The sequence below is a fragment of the Crocodylus porosus genome, unplaced genomic scaffold (genome assembly GCF_001723895.1).
Source record: "Crocodylus porosus isolate Cpor-Errol unplaced genomic scaffold, CroPor_comp1, whole genome shotgun sequence".
Taxonomy (NCBI): domain Eukaryota; kingdom Metazoa; phylum Chordata; order Crocodylia; family Crocodylidae; genus Crocodylus; species Crocodylus porosus.
The window spans coordinates 10,214,466-10,231,904 of NW_017728925.1; the positions used below are offsets into that span (position 1 = coordinate 10,214,466).

At 42.9% G+C, this 17,439-nt stretch overlaps 1 protein-coding gene across 1 annotated transcript in view; it reads left to right on the forward strand.

Moving 5' to 3' along the window:
- Window positions 1-60: 60 nt before the first annotated feature.
- The window catches only part of SET (SET nuclear proto-oncogene), a gene marked incomplete at its 5' end in the record, with an annotated part of 25,206 nt that continues 7,827 nt past the window's right edge, over window positions 61-17,439 (forward strand). The window contains one exon of the mRNA XM_019541107.1: window positions 61-256. Within this exon, the coding sequence (XP_019396652.1) occupies window positions 61-256 (196 nt within the window). The remainder of the gene's footprint in view (window positions 257-17,439) is intronic.

Genomic DNA, 17,439 nt, shown 5'->3' on the forward strand with positions numbered 1-17,439 from the left:
TCCTACGCCGGCCCCGTGCGCTCCCATGGCAACTGGCCGGGCGCTTCAGAGTGACGCCACACTGCGCGACAGGGCCGCCGCTGGTTGGAGGCGGGGCGAGGCGGCCGCCATTTTGAGGAAGGGCACAGCTCTTCTCCACGGCGGGCTTGGGCTCCATGGTGGAGAAGGGCAGGGCGCGCCGCTCGAAGGACACCAAGTCGCCGGTCGGCTCGATCCCCGGGCCGCCATGTTTGCTACGGGCACGGCGCCCGCGAGGGTAGGTGCCGCGAGCTGACCGGCGCTCCCTCCCCCTCCCCGTGGGAAGGGGCTCCGGATCGGGGCGCGGGGGTGGGAAGGGAGGGGCGCGGGTGCCCGCAGAAGGAGAAAACAGCTGCTCCAAGGGCGACGGGTGCCAGGAAAAAAGATGGCGCCGGAGAGGGCGGTGAGGAAGAGGGGGATGAAGGACGGGCAAAGCAACAAAGGTGCGGCGGGTCCTGGCCCGTGGAGAGTCCCTCACTGTCACACCCTGCCCCTCAGCCACCATAAGAGATGCAGAGAAGCCAGAGGGAGCATCTCCAGCTGCTCTGTTCAAAGCTGTTACCACCCCGCCGCCCAGCCCACCCGCCTCCTGCAGCAGTGAATCCCACGAGTTACCAACACGTCGGGTGAAGAGTCCCAAAGAAATGCGCCCCTGTGACACTGTGCCACTGGCGCCCTGTTGTGACTTGTCGTAGCGGGACAAAGATCACGCTGGTCGGTGACAGAGAGCACCTGCCTCTTGATGAGAGCCCCCAGCGTGGGAGAGGGAATAAACAGAATAAACTGCTGAACACGGGTTACAGCTTTCTACCGTGAGGCTCATGCCAGAGTCACGGCAGCCCTTGAAAATGCAGAGCATGCAAATCACTAAAGAGCACGCGGCGGAGTTCAGGCCTGGTGTAAATGGGCAATAGATGATGCGATCGTTTCCATGGGGGTCTTCCCATGGGTGCCACCGATGGGTTCACGATGCTGGCGGTCACATTTGGTTCTCCTGGGCCTGGAAAGCCCACAGAAGTGCACCTGCTTCTGCCGTAGCTTTACTGTCACAGGATTGACCTGAAAAGCCAGCAATCAAAATGAAGTTTTAACCTTTCCTAGCATCTTTCAACTAAAAAGACTAAAGTATCTTACGCACATTAGTGAATTACATTTTTCTAGCAACCATATCAAGTACAAGGAAGTATCACATCCATTTTAAAGACAGAAGCTGAGAGAGCAGATAAATAACTCGCCCCAACCTGCAGATCTGTGATGGCCTGTGCCTTATTTCAAATGGCTCCTCCACTCTTTTCTCTGGTTTATTCTCGACCTCTTGAAGGCTCAGATCAAGCATAGTAGCTTCTTAACCTGGCAGGGGAAATACTACGTATCTGTGTCCAGGAAGGCAATTTTCCTGAACCGCTTCGCAGGAGAATTGCTCTTCTGACGTGGTTCAGGACCCACCAAGGTGCGGCGGCTTTAAGCCCAGTTTATGGGTGTGGGTGTCTCCTCCCTTGCTTGCTTCTGCGGCCTTACAGCTGAAGGCAAGCAAAACTCAGGGGTATCTGAACCCCAAGGCTCCAGGCTTGGGCCTGCAAGTAGGATGCCTGCCAAAGGTTTTGGAAACATCTGAAGTCCCAGGTGGAGGATGGTTGCTGGTAGTAGGCCACTTGTGGTTCTGTGCTCTTAGATATAGAATTAGTTTTGGCTAATTTGGCCTTAGATACAAATTTAAAAACAAATTCTTACATTCATAAAACTTTGCTGTGCAGTCCTTTAATATATTCTATGTACAGAAGTAGCATAGCCTCTGCCCCTGGAAGCCTGAGTCCTCACCACCTAATAAAGTATTAGAAACAGTCCTTTAACATCACTGAGTGATGAATTTGTGCAAACTTCTGAGATCCTTATGTTTGCTGTTAGTACATCTTACCCTCTGTATGAACTGCATAAGGGATGCTCAACTCTTGGCCTGCAGACCAGATCCAGCTTACAGAGCCATGCCATCTGGCCCACAGGAGTCCCCACGGGTCTTAACATTTGTCAGCAGGGGAGTGGTGGCAGCAATTGCCATTCCCCTACTGCTAAATGTCTGGGCCCATTGGGAGACCCACAGGCTGGATAAAGTGGTAGATCAGGGCACGCAGGGGCTGCTTGAGTCAACACGGGGCAAAGAGAGTCCGTGCAGGCCTCTAATCCTGTGGCATCAGCCAAGGAAGGGGTGCAGGGCCCCAGGGAGGCAGCATGAGGCCCAATCCAACTGGCAGCGTAGGGCTGAGGGAAGCAGCATGGGGCCCCCGATTTGGCCCATTCCCTCACAGTATGCCCTGATACTTTTTCATGAAAAGGAGAGCCTGTATTCCATGAAACAATAATAATGTTAAGTTAAATTATGTTTTTCATCTTAATCTGCATAAAGCTTTGCTACTAATAGGAATAAAAATCCTGTTTTGCAGCTGAGGAAACTGTGGCTGACCTCAGTAACCTCTGATTTATCTAAGTCATCAGTGCAGTTTTCATCAGTGCAAAGGGTTGTACGTAGGGTTGCAAAGGACTGTTATGAAAGTATCTTTCGCACTCTCTTTTTATATACGTTTAGGAATTCTAAAACCTTATAAAATCTGGACTGTAGAAATCTTTAGATTTTCAACAGGCAATTTGTAGTCGTAGCCTTTGTGCCATTTTGCTATCCCAATTCCCTTTTCTGCTCCCTGTTAACACTTGATGTTTTAAACATTCATTTATAAAGCAATTCTAAAGGACTTGCAGCACAAGAGGAATAATGGGAGCAATGCACTGTTTTTCTCACAGCAGGACTCCCGTCCCTTGTCTAGAGAAAATACTTGGTGTGTTCCGCCTCATAGTGTATTCATTCAGCAACCAGACTGCCGTCTCATGAAACAGCGCTCTGCTTCTATTATTGCTGAACTCCTAGCATAGCACTCACTGTGAAATGCTTATTTCTCTAAACATCAGCATGTGTAGATGCTAAGGGGAGATGAGAATCTGTCCTTTAACGACTGAGATAAAAAAAATAAATATCCCTTTCAAATTCAGCCACTCCATTCAAATATGCAAAGTGGATGATGTTTCCAGGGTCCTTTTACCAAAAATGTTGTGAATGTTTAGCACAAAGTAGTAGTCGTTCTGAACCTTGCAGTGTACTCTGTTGAACAAATGCTATTGAACATCTGAACCTGACTGCAAATGACTGTTTCAGTAAAGTTCTTAACACTATTTAAGTAAAGTGTTCATAATTCAAAATTAAAAGCCTGCAACCATGACTCGATTACCTTTTAATCAGCATGATTTCTAATATTAAGGAGTATTATATATCTCTTCATGTTTTCAACTCAGCTAACGAGGAGGCTTTGCAGATTTGCATTTGCTAAATAAATAAAAAATAAATTAGAACAAATATATATAATGCTCTACAAGTGTGAACTAACATGCACACCCTGCCTTAATAAGAATTCCTAGCATTTACTTCAGTCTACATAGGTAAAGTGCTTTGGAAAACATTATTGAATTGATAGTTTAAAACAAAGTATCTGTGTCTGAGCTGAGAAAGTGAGATGAAACAGGAACTTGGAATATGAGAAACAGCGGGGAAATCAAAACAGCAATATTTTCAGCAATGTAGTTTGCAGTTAATGCAACAGTAACATACCTTCCCTGGTAATTTACTCCCTGCCTGAACTACTACTTTCCTAAGGATGAGAAGTTGCCAGATAGTAACAGATGATTGTCCTTTTCAAAAGGGTTGTGAATCTGCTTGTTTGTTTTGTTTTATATTTATTTTTCTGTCACTAGAAATTTAGTATCTCTGACCTGCTTGAGAGTTTGAACATAGAAATGTAGAGCAATCAGCATTTCTTCGGTCTAGTATATGGTTCCACAGATGGCAGTGTCAGAACTGTACAGAAATGTCTGTATTTTAACATGTAACTACTGACATGGAAGGGGAGTGAAAACCAGGATACTTTAGGAGGCTGGGAAGTTTCCTTTGGATTCATATTAACTGGCTGGTAATGGGTTGCATCAAAAGGTGGCTATAATTAGAACCCTTATATATGCTTTCTCTGCTTTGCATTTCACAAGACAGGACACCATTAGGTTTTCACTTGATGGACCAAATTGGCATCAGGAAACAAAGAGGTGGAGAGGTAAAGACTGGGAGAAAGAGTAAGCATGGGATGAGGAGGCATAGGGAAGGCGATTAATGGAGAGGGTAAGGGAACATAAGGAACCATGGATGATGCGTACAGCACAATTCTACTCTGCTGTGCTAATTGCTTGCACAATGTACAACGTGGCTTCAAGTTCTAGGCACCGCTGCAGTACAAATAGCAACATGTAATGAATTCAACCTCACTGAAACCAATGGGTATAGCAAATGCTCTTCATTTGGAAAAAATGACAGAAACAGTTGCATTTAATTTTACATCCACATAGCTGAGATAATAGCACTCTACACCCAAAACTGGCATATGCCTCCACCTGCAGCATATGCATGGAAAGAAAGAGGAAACACAAAGAGCAGCACAAGTAAGCTCCCTCTTGTTGTTTTTGTCTGACAACTACTGAAAAAGGCTTGGATGTGGGGCAAAGATATTGTCTCTTGTATGATTCTTCCTGTGTCCAGGGAAATGGGATTCTATACGTTCTTTGTCAATGGAGGACTCCATCATAGTAACACCTGATTCCATCATTGGTTTCTACTCATAAATGGCACAATCCACAAGACCCCAAAGTTTTGGCCAGCCACCCGGGGTTGCCAAAGGAGTCTCAGTAACTGTTACGAATGGGAAGAGAAAGCCTGAAAGAGACGGCACAAGAGTAGAGTGGAAGAGAGCACAGGAAGAAAAAAAGGATAGAGACTGCATAGCTGAATTCCAAAGTCTTTATTTTCATAATATGTATGCATGTTGTTTATCACCTTCACACCTCTGCCAGCACCCAGATAGTTATAGGAATTAGATAGAATAGATCAGCAGTGTCCCAGGATAATTTGGAGTTTTATCTCTTATGTCTGTCATCATTGCCTACCTCTGATTCAGTGATAAGTTGCTGCACAGTGTGATTTTTATTTCTGTTCTCATTCTAAATCTCTCCCATTTTAAATCTTTCCTGTTTATCCTCAAGTCTTGTTGTTTCTTCTTCTGATTGTTTCTGATAATGTATCTAACTGAGAACATATCTTTCTTCTTTCCTCTTTTATTTTTGACGTGGGAATAGGAACTACCATATTGTTTTGGAGCTCTTTCTTCCCAGTGACTTGTATTGTTCACCTGTATTTTGAGATAGTGTCTTGAGTGTCATGCACTTTAGGATGAAGTTGCTTGCTCTATGGGCATAGAGGTTAGTGTCAGTGAGGCTTTGGGGTAACATGAAGTGGGAGTGGCTCTAGAGAACAGACAAAAAACACAAATGTGGAAGGGGATTACAGTAAAACCATCAGAATGTAAAATAAAATCAGAAAACATATTGGCATCTGCAGTGTTGTTCAAAAGTATCCCTTCACCTTTGTTTGCTAATAGTGTGCTATGGTCACTGCTTGACTAGTGTTACTGACAGCATACTATTAATCAGGGAGCTGTAGAGTATAGAGAGCTCAGAAGACTGAATTGAAGAATATTGGATTGAAGTTTGTTTGTCTACTGAGTCTTTCTCTAATACTCAACACTGTATTATCTGAATGCTCCAAAACCATTCATGAACTCTATCTTCACATAAGCCTAATAAGGGAGGGGAAGTATTATTGCCATTTTACGTATGGGGAAGGTAAGGAACAAAAATATTAAGTGACTTGTCAAAAGTCATGCAGAAATATAAACCAGTCTCTTGAATTGCAGACTAAAGTCTCAAACAAAAGACATCTCTGTTTATCATTTATTCCATGCCCCTGTTCCCTAATGTATATGTCCTTTGTCAGTTTGAGGCCTATGTTTTAAACTGGAATTTGCAATCGAATACACACAGGATACATATGCTTCATTTAAACAAAGGAAGACAAAAATCACCACAACTGCAACATTCAAATGCTCTTTAGTCTTAACGTGTCTTGAGTCATTGCTAGAGGAATGCTCACTGCCTTGTGCAGTGCTAAGTCATCCTGTTGCTTCTTTAGAGTCATTCATAAAAGATACACAAGCTTTTTTTGAGTTTCTGTTCTTTCGTTCATACCTGTTCCTATATGTTTTTTAGCCTTTTATCTTCTGAAAATTATTGAGGGGAGTGAGGTGTCCCCCCCGCATTTGAGCTTCTGTTGAATGAATTTCTGTATAATATACTATAAAAAACACTGACTACCAATTAAGTTACAGATCATCAAGGGCTGCTTTTCTTCAAGGCATGTACATATTGTGAACATAAGTGACCCCTTATCTTTGCAGGAACTGCCAACCCTACCTTTAAGCACTTACTTTGAAAAGTCACCTTTACTAAACAGGACATGATGAAATGCAAAAGTTGGCACAGAGTATGGAGACTCCTAGATTCTACCCCAAGCTCTGTCACTAAGTTTGTGACCCTGGAAAAGTGACTCATCCATTTTTTATTGAATTTTCCCAGGTTGTAAAAGGATGCAATAAGACTGCAAAGATGTGTTAGGAGGTTTAATTAATATCCATAAAACACTCAGAAAGCATCAGGAGGTGTCACACCACAGTATTATAATTTATTCTTGTAACAGCAGTCACCTTTGCAGAAGTGACATTCTTAAAAGCAAAACCCACACCTAAATGCTGCTCAGTTTTAACAGCACCAATCCTGAGGTTAACCCACTTATTTTTACACTGGATTTACAGTGATACAAACAACGGCACAAATTGACTGGCTGTTTCTCCTCACTCTTAGGCTGCATTTTTGTTTGTAAAACATGCAGTTTTTTATACACATCAACAAAATATCTGAACAAAGACTGAGACTAGGCCTATAGTTAAAAAGGTTTACTTTTGTGGCTATGTCATTTAAGAGCATGAAAAAATAATCACACTCCAGTTGACAGCTATATAAGCAAAAACCCTAGTAAAGAGAGTGACACTAGCAAAAAACTCCTCTTGTTGGTATAAGCTGTATTGCCATATTGGTATATTTATGCCACCAAAGTTGTAGCAGGGATAAAATAAGTTTCTGAACTGGAAAATGGCCTTTTTTTTTCCTTTTTTTTTACTAAGCACTTAGCTTTCACACCAAAGGATCTCAGAGACCTTGGCACACACAGGATGACTCTAGAGAATTAATTACCAGTAATATCCAAAAAGAATACTATCTTGTCAAAACTGCAGTGGCAGTTTAAGGAGGCAGATTGTAACGTATGTTCAAATTGAAATTTGACCAGTACCCCACTGTTAACATTCCTACTGCTGCAAAAATGCCAAATGATTTCTAGTGACCACTAGTAAAACAAAAATGTTTTCTTGTCTGATCTGAAGGATGGCACCTTCCTGCTCTTTACCACCTGCTGTGGCATTAACCTAAGGAAGAGTAGCAGCTAATGAATCACCAGCACTCCCACACCATGCATGGGAGGGGGGGGGTGTTGTGGGAATCCCATACAAGCATTGACCTCCAATTTAATGTTGTTATATTTGTGAGATTAGGACAAAACATAGCTCAAGAAGACATGGATGTAGGACTCCATGTGAGAAAATATAAAATACACTTTTTGCTCCAATTACATGGTAGTTTCAGATCTTCATACAATTGAGGCTTATTGAAATCGTTCTATTTAAGCAAGGGGCATAGGTTGGGAGGATGTATGTGGAAGGAACACTGAGTGGAGACTGGAAGCACAATCCATCAGGGGCTAGAGACTGGTACTGCAGTTCAGATTGAAAAGGTCTGGAAAAATGTCATGCCAATAAAATTTAATACCTCTCTCTGATTTACTTTTGTCCTTTGGTTATGGCTGATATGATGATCCAGGTTTGTATCTGTGCTACCAGAGGTGTATGGGCAATTTTTACTTTGCGGTCTGCCCTGTTTTGAGTCCTGCTTGTACAGCAGCCTACACAACTACTAGTACCAGTACAGCTCCATAGAAAAACACATGTTTCTTAGTTGGACTAGGTCTGTAAGAAGAGACTCCAATATTGCAAACTGAAAGGAGATAAATTATAAAGAAAAACATCCAGAACATCTATTGTATACAACTCATTTATTTTGAAAGATCTGGGTGCTAAAGATGGGTTAAGACAAGGTTCTTTGAGTAAATGTGATATTTTATATTAGACCAGCTAAATAGCTGCAAAATTGTTCTTTGCAATCTTTTAGGCAGAAACACCCTTCTTCAGGTATGGGGAGTGTTTTGGGCACAAATGCAAAAGGGTGCTTGTGCCCAAAAGCTTGCAAAAGAACTATGTTTCTAACTACTTTAGTTGGTCTAATAAAATATATCACACTTACCCAAAAAACTTTGCCTATATCCTTAGACCAACACAACTACAACCAACAACCCTACAAGATATGTTAATGAAGGCACTGTGATTTCATAATTTAATTATGTTAGATTCTCTAGATAGTGGTTCTCAACCTTTTTTGTACCAGGACCCATTTGTAAACATCAATGGCCAGTCCTGACCCAGTGCCCCTCACTTCTGACCCACTGCCCCCAGATCCCAGCCCCCCAGTGTGTGGGGAAAGGGAGGCCCCAACCAGCCCCTTGCAGACTGGAACTCTGCCAGCCTGCAAGGGAAAAGTCGCCATTCCCCATGTTTTTCTCCTTTAAAGGAGAATTAATTTTTAAAGTTTGTTTGTGACCCTTTCATATATTCTTGCAACCCACTTTTGGGTCATGACCCATGGGTTGATAAACACTGCTCTAGAGCACTAGTACCTGGTTGACATTTCACTAGGAGTCTGCTACTGGTAGTATTCTTTGTTGCTATCCAGTAGTTACACCTTTACTCCCAGTGGGTGGTGTTGAATGTAAATACCTTTTTGTGAATCACTGGGTTCTTTGGATCTCAGTAAAAGTCCTTGAAGGAGGCCCTGCTGGGTGCTGAATAATGTTAATAAAATTCCCCTAGTTTAGTCTCTCTTCAGATATGGACCCTCTTCCATTCCTTTCCTCTCCTTCCCCCTTTCCCTTCCTCCACTGCTCTGATCCCTTCTACAAAATTTACTAGGAGCTGGCAACATTACAGTGTTTTTGAAGGATTTTATTCCATATGTCCAAAAGAAACCTGAACAAATTTACTGTAGCAAGGTGACAGTTAGTAAAGAGTGTTCTGACATGCTTGACTTCCCAGCCAAGTAAAATCAGTGTGGTCAGTTAGAATCACAGAAGTGATGATGAGTCAGATAATGATGACTACAGCTTTAGCAAGGGAAAGTTTTTTTCCATCTGTTTTGTCCCTCTTCTTAAACACAGAGAGAGCACATTATCCAGAACTGTCAGCGCAAAAAACAAGATGTGCAGTTTGAGGGCATTTCCTTCCTATGATTCAATGAGTGTCTGATATTTTTATTTGCAAAAGAAGGATGACTTTGTTATTAAGGTGAAGGTCCTCTCTGAAAAGTGACTGCGTTAAAGTATCACAGTAAGTGATAGGTCTGCCCCTTGTGCATACGCTGACAAGTTCTACTGACTAGTCATAATTGTAATAATAATAATGGCTGTAATGGTAATAATAATAACAATACATACTTGCTGTCTTAGTACTGCAGCTGTCACAGCCATGGATGAACAAGCTAGAAGACTGTGAACTTTGAGGTAAGAACTGTTTTTTTTAATTTCGTATCTGTACATTGCAATGGGATCTTGATCCGTGACTGGGGTTCCTAAGTGCCACCACCGTACATCTTTGGGGTAGTACATGTGCTAAGATCTACACAACATGAGGATAATTATGAAATATATTCCACTTGCAGGTTCTTTGCTATTGATGTTAAATAAATTCCATTTGCAGGTTCACTGCTATATACCAGCAGATTGAATGGTAAAAGTGAGAGCCTAGGTGTCAGGGATTTCTTGAGTTGCATTCCAAACCCTAATGAAGACATTCGGGTACTCTATAATACTCTATAATGTACCCATCAATAAAATAGTTATAACTGTTTTCCTCACAGAGCTTGTTAAGACTTGACTTGGTTTTGTAAAGTGCTCTGTCATCTTCAGATAGTGATATACCTATAGTATATATAATTGTATAACTAAATCATATTATACATATTTAATTCTCTTTATTCTTGTATCACCTTTGCTGCCCCAGTGCTTCTGTCCAAGGCTTTAAGCACGCATGACAATACAAACAGTGCCAAATTGAAACTAAAAATTACAAATAAAGTATGCCTCCCTGAGTGATGTTCTATGTGTTTATTTTAATCTGATATTTCCTGGTTAGAAGCAAGAGGTTACTCCCCCACAGAGTGCAAATATCAATAGAGTTACTCTCTCTCCATAACAAGGGAAGTCTTTCATGATTCCCAGGAAAACAGCTGTCCCTCTCCAGCAGTGGGGGGAGTGGAATACACATAGCAGGATAGTCTTTTCTTCTTCGCAGCTATTCACGACGGATCAAATCCTGAAGCTGTACTCATTCCTTATTCAAAAATCAATAGGCGGTTTCCTGAGCTAGAACGAAGCAAAAGATAAATTAGAACTTCAGTGCGTCTCCAGAGTGAAATTCCTGGAAAGCAAACGTTCCCCAAATCTATCTGTAGAGAGCTTAGCTTCCTTCTAATTTTCCTGTGGGGGAGGGGATAATTTAAAAATTGTTTGATGGGGAAAACCCACATAAGGAGTAGCATGTGGTGTACCATGGTCTAATCCAGTGCTGTTGGTCCTTGTATTTCATAAGGGCCATTTGAGAGGGTTTCATTAGCCACCATATTTTTTAACAAAACTAGGTTTGTGTGAGAGCTGTATGCCCAACTGATAAGTACTTAGAGTTCGTTTTCTTTTTAGCATTTTTATAAGTTTCTAATATCTGCTAAGTCTAGCCTATGATGAATGTATCTAGCACCAGAAGTCTTGCTTGTGTTATGAGAGGTTTTACAGAAGGAAGTTCAAAGCCCTCCCTCTCAGCACAAATCAAGGGAGGGAAAAAAAAGAGGATCCTCTGTAATTCCTTGTCTGAATGATGTCATTTTTTTTTTCTTACAGGGAGATTAACCAGAATAGGTATTCTGGATTAATTCCTGATGTGGACATTATGTTCTGGAATAATGATTCCACTTTGGAAGATAACTTCTTACATGGTTCCTCCAACAAATTCCCTCTAGAAAGCAGACTTGTTGTCTGCACTCAGCTGCTGAAGTAAAACCGTTCAGATAAATTACAGAACCAAAACAGAAGAATAACAAAGCACATCATCACTAGATGAGTCCAGGTAAATGTTCTATTTTACACATGTTTATTAGGGGTTTGATCTAGTTCCACTGGAGTCAGTAAAAGACTCCCTTGGCTTTAACTAACGTTTGTTCACCAGAACACCCCAAGGGATGACAAGGTCAAACGATTATAAACTACTGCAAGACTGTTTCAGGCTGGACATAAGAATTTCTTTACTGTCCAAGTCCCCCAGGTCTGGAATAGCCTGCCATGGGAGGTCGTTCAACCACCTACATTGAACACCTTCAAGAGAAAATTGAATGCTTATCTTGCTGAGATCCTATGACCACAGCTGACTTCCTGACCCTTGGGCAGGGGGCTGGATTCCATCATCTTCTGAGGTCCCTTCCAGCCCAAATGTCTATGAAATCTGTGAATTAACAGGAGTGGGATCATGCTTTAGATTCCTTGCAAAATTAACAATTATACAACTCTGCTGAGGTTGCAAAAACATCCAGCTGTGTGAAGCCATTAAGTCAGTAATGAAGTCTAGAAATTTGCCCCTGTGAATGAAGTCAATGCAGGTGCTCAGGATTTAAAGGAGCCCCAGTTAGCTTGCCAGTACATTTTGCCACATTAAAGCATTCTCATTTCAAGTCTTGAATAGGGATGTGAACTGCTCATGCAAGAACAAATAAGCGTCCTCGTTTGGAAGTGCATCAGGACAACCAGACGGTATTTAAATATTTCTGCATCAAGATACTGCAGCTGTATAATACTAGATTAACAGCAGCATCCGTGCCTGCATGAGCACAAATGGCAAATGATCATCGGTCACAAACAGCGAGGCAAGAAACAGGGCAAAAGCATTGTCCCAAATGGAGTGAGGGTATAGCATGGGCTTAATGCAAGTCAAGGAGAAGAGTAAATGAAGCCTTCTAGTCAAATGTCTCCTGTTCCCCACTATATTCACAAAGTTGCATCATCCTAGGCCCAAGTTGGAGAGTTTCCCAAAGACAACTTCCCCTATCATCACCTATAATACAAACCTCCTTCCCTTGTAGTTGAATTCACAAAAGATCTTAGCAATGAGAACAGCTTGCAACAGAATTTTCATAAGCGTCTGTCATCTAGGAGCCCAGGTCCTCGAGTTCACAAAAACTTCAGCATATAGCTACCTAAATCCCACTGGCTTTCAATCACTTACGCATTTTTTTAAATGTTACTCTTGCTATATTTTTGCTCTCCCTTTTTGCCTCTGTAAATAATGAGAACCAGTACCATGTGATCAGGCAGCTCTCCGTGGACTATAAGCAAGCGATCCACAAAACCACAGTGTTAGAACTGCTGATATAAGAAATATCTTAGATCAGGGTTACTTAGTGATGTCTAATGGTGACTCTATTGAATTACAAAAAAGAAAGGAGGTGGGGATAAATATTTGCACTGGCTTATTTGACTCATTCAGCTATAATTATGTTAATCACTCCCAGTGTGTACATTTCTGGGCCGCTGTTTCATTTCAGAGGCTTCTATTCCAGAAATGCTTCCATCCATGGGTTTGGACTGCAACAACTGTGAAGACACGTGCAAGATTCTTCAGTCATTATCTAGCCATTCAGCTGTAATGTGAGTGCCTAACTGGGAGGGTCTGTGACTAGTAGAGATGAATAAACAGTTGGGAGGGAGGCATTTGCCTGTTTAATATATGTGCCAAGCGTCTTTCCAGGGTCATGGAGACTCGGCAGTTCCTGGGGGCTGTCAAATAGATTACACGCTGCAAAAAGAGCCTGAGCGTTCTTGCTTGCTGCTCAGAGTATGTACTGTCTTGCTGGTCATAAACTTTCCTCTCTTAGTGGTCTCAAGCACAGCCCTTGCTAACAATATTTAGTTGTACTCATTGGTGAATTAAATAATCCAAAGGGCTTATTTTGTGGGGGAAAAAATCTTGTATTCTAAGGAGATCATTATTCCTAAGGTAGGGCTAGATCCATGGATGCTATACTCCTAAGCAGAGTCCAGATCACATCTCAGGGTACCTGTACTTCAGCAGTTGGTAAAATGATGCCTGTGTATAATTTGTCCTACAAGCCTATAATTATTTTAGAGCTCTGAGATTCTTCAGCATGAAAGACTCTAATCTATATCAAAATAAGTTGTGACTAATGGTATTAGGTTGCATAGTTTTGAATGTATGAACATTTTGCTAGGATTTATTCCTGTGAAAATTGCTTTCTCTATCTCTCTCTCACATGCATCTTTGTGTTGTGATCTGCAAGTGGATTTAAGCCAGTCTTATTTTTTCACTTGCTAAATCAGAGCTCTAAAAATAAACTATCATTGACACAGACCTAAACCTGATGTCAAAAATCATGGTGGGGTAGAGGACAGTCCTCAAGTAGACCGTGCAATGATAGTAAAGCAACTTGGCAACTCAAATGGTGGATGAGACAACTTATTGTATTTTTGTTTGGCTCATGCTAAAATAGCCAGCTAATAAAGAAACACTAAGAAATCAGGATTTCTTCACAGAGAGCACAGGAGGTCAGATGAACTTGTGAAAAGCTGTTTCCATTCTTAAAAACATACATGGTTGGTTTGTACCGGGTCATATCTAGAGTGAAAGGAATCAACAGTTGCCCTGGCTAAATTCCAAAACTGAGTATTTACATTATTATATAGGTATCCCTGAAGTTTCAGTGGGATGCAATATTCTTAATTTCCTGCCCTAAACTATTGAATCATATTGCTATTAATCACATGTCACTATCCAGAAGAACAAATGTCATAAAGTTGTGACTATTCACACCACAAATGTACCAAGCCCCTGCTATCCTAAAGGCTGTAGCTCCCACTGTGGTAAAACAGAAGCAAGCAGGCACTATATAGCTGAAAGTAGATACTCTATAACAGACTTTTATATTATCAGTTCTGACACTGGTGAAGGAGTAGAGCTATCCATCTGCATTGGCTCCAATCATCTCCCTTAGAAGATGCCTACCTGGGCAGCATAATGTAGAGGAGTGAAAGTGTGTTATGAATCACAATCAGCCTTACTTAATTGAAAAATAGAAGTTGATTTTTTAAGTGTATCCATCTAACTCTGAGTGGAACCTTGATGCAGTCAGTTCAAAAGGCCTGATCTGGTCACAGTAATACAACCAAAGACCTCATCTTCTCTTAAAACAACGAAACTACCACAAAGTGTCAGAGAAGTTTAATGCACCTTTTCCCCCTTCTAGATTCAAGACCTGAAATTGCTTTACCTGGTTGTTATGGATGATGAATAATGCTAGGAATTAGTGAAAAGAGCAACTGTATATTTAACTATTAAACCCTTAAGTACTCATGTTTTTATAGAATCAGGGATATAACACAGAGTGATAGATGTATATGTTTGCAGCTTCCACAAAGTTTTGTAAAACAACAGGTATCTTGTGTGATAGCAAGCTTTAATTAGATGCATTTAACTGAGTGACATATCAGGATACTTAACCTGAAAAACAACATAATCAGACCCTCAAGGTGTGCTGTTACTTGCTGTCTCCCACAATCACGTGCATCCCATTTGTGCACGTGTGTGTTTGTGTACTGATATGAAGAAAGAATGGAGGCTAACCAGTGCTGCCATGAATAGGGTACATGCTTTGTGCTCATTCTTTCCTGGTTTTAGGAACTACTTTATCCCTTATCCTTCTTTTTACTCATCTTATCTCACGGTACTGAGGAACAAAATCCATCGATTTGAAATGGGACAAACACATATGGTGCAATATTCTATTAATTACTGTAGTAAGTTATACAGAGCCAAATCCTGGTCCCACGTAAGCAATTAGTGCATTGCAAACTCAATGGAATTAGGATTTGGACCACAATGATTAGAATGGTTCAGGTGATGTCATGGACTGGTGCCTCTTGAGTCTGGGGTGGGGCACCTTCAGAAGCTGGTGTCAGGGACAGGGCTGGGGAGCACGCGCGGGAGCCAGCGGCAGTGTCAACATCAGGGACAGCCCTGTCGGGGGGGGGGGGGCACATGCCCCCCCCTACCCCTGTGCACCCCCCACCAGTCGCCTACGGGTGATGTCTTTTTGAAAAACAGGAGACACAAACTGATGGAAGCAGGAGGTTTCACAAAATTTGAGAGCAAGAAATGGAATTTGATGAGGATGTAACTGGAGAAAAGGGTAATGACAACGGTAAGACTTGTCAGAATGAGAGAGATGGGGAGTAGTTGGGGACAAACCATTAATGAGAAGCTGGGAGAGGGTTCATCAGAAGAGCAGTATGAAAGAAAGGGAACAAGAAAGGAAACCAAAGCATCTAAAGAAAAAGGGTAGGAAATGGCACTAAAAAAACCCAACTGTGAGCCAGCTCTTCTTCCAAAAGAAGTGAGTTTCTAGTTCTTTTTAAACGTAAGGAATGTCTAAACCGTTTGAATTTGCTTCCTAAACCTAAATCTAAACTGATTTTTTTTCCCCTATAAGGAGTGCCTTCTGGTCTCCTATATTTTCTAATGAGTTAGTTCTGGTATAAAGTAAAGTTTAATGGGGATAGTCTTACAGAGTAGTGAGGTATCTCTATATCATGGTGTTGGCATCCAAGCCTAAAGCCAGATTATTTGAGTTTAGATGCATCAATGGGCCATACTAATCACATGCCTCGGGGATACTGAATAATTCATAGACTAAAATAAAATGTTCTAGTGAGGAGTAGGCAGATGTTTTTCTCTCTCCTCAATGCTCCCATTTGGAACTGGCTTCCCTATAGGGTTTTGGTAGTATAAGAGAAGTTGTAGCCATGCTGATCCAGAAATCATGCAAGAGTCAAGAATTTGTTAAGGAGATCTTTTATTGGACCAACTATGTTCAATAAAAGACATAGTCCCAACTTTGTAGATGGGACAAAGTAAGATAATCTTTCAAATCCAAGACATTCTTCATCCTTTAGGATGTCCGCATTTTCAGAGGTGGTCCTTCGGACACAGATCTGAGGGATTACAACCCATAGTAAATAACACTGGGCATCAGAGACATTCCAAGAAAATATAACTGCAGTATAGAGGGGGACCAGGGACCAAACATGACCCACATCTCTTCTCGGATGCCAAAGACAGCAACGATAAAGGATCTGAGAAAATTCAGACAGAGAACAAGGCAATTTCATTGCAACCATGAGTTCCCGCAGGGCCTCAGCAAGGGACTCTCAGAAGAGAGATGGTAATGTTATCTTCTATCCAGTGCCTACCTTCTCTTTTCTGACTGCCAAGAATTGTACCTGTTGCAATGCAAGTTGCTGCGGTACCTAATTAATGGCCACAGAGAAAGGCAGTCTCTTTTCCTCTGGCTGCTGCACGGGCAAGAGCAGGGAGGGGATGTGCCACAACGTTGAGGGCAGCAGGGCTTATCTGCCGGGCAATGACAGCTATGAAGGTACAGCAGTAGGATCTAGCTGTTGGGCTCCAACAGCTGGGAACAGCAAGAAGAAACCTCGAGGACAGCAGCGGGACTCGGACTGTCCACGACGTGACACCAGGGAGCCAGTTAACAGCGAGTGAGAGTGACGGGGACAAGAGCAGACAGCGCCGGGGAAGAGACACCAGAGGAGCCACAAAGCAGCTCCGAGGGGCTCGGTGTTGCCTGGCCGGGCTTTGGGGGGCAGCGACTGCAGGGCCACCACTGCCGTCCTCGTTAACACAGCCCCATCCCCGCGGCCCGGGTGCCTCCCACAGGCGGGCAAATATGTGGGGGCTCAGCAAAATCCTGCAGCGTCCGAGGGAGGCGAGGGTTACCCCCCCCCCGGCAAAATCATCGCCCGGCGCAGGTAGTGGGACCCAGGCGGACGGGCGGCCACGTGCGCCAGCCCCGCACCTGCGCGCGCGCCACCGTCCCGCGCCGTCCTCTGTGTCCCCGCGCGGAGCCATCCCCCCCCGGCCAATGGGCTCACAGCGTGGGGCAGGCGGAGGGCAGTGCGCTTGCGCGCCCAGCGTCCGCGCCTGCGCCCTCCGGCCGCGCCTGCGCCGAGCGCCTCCCTCGCCCCCAGCGCCCGGGAGGGGGGCAGCAGGCGCCTGCGCACTGTGCATTTCGTGCCCGCCGTGCCCCGGAGGGGGGGGTTGCCGCGCCTGCGCACATCGCTGCCCGCCCCTCGCCAGCAGCAGCGGTAGG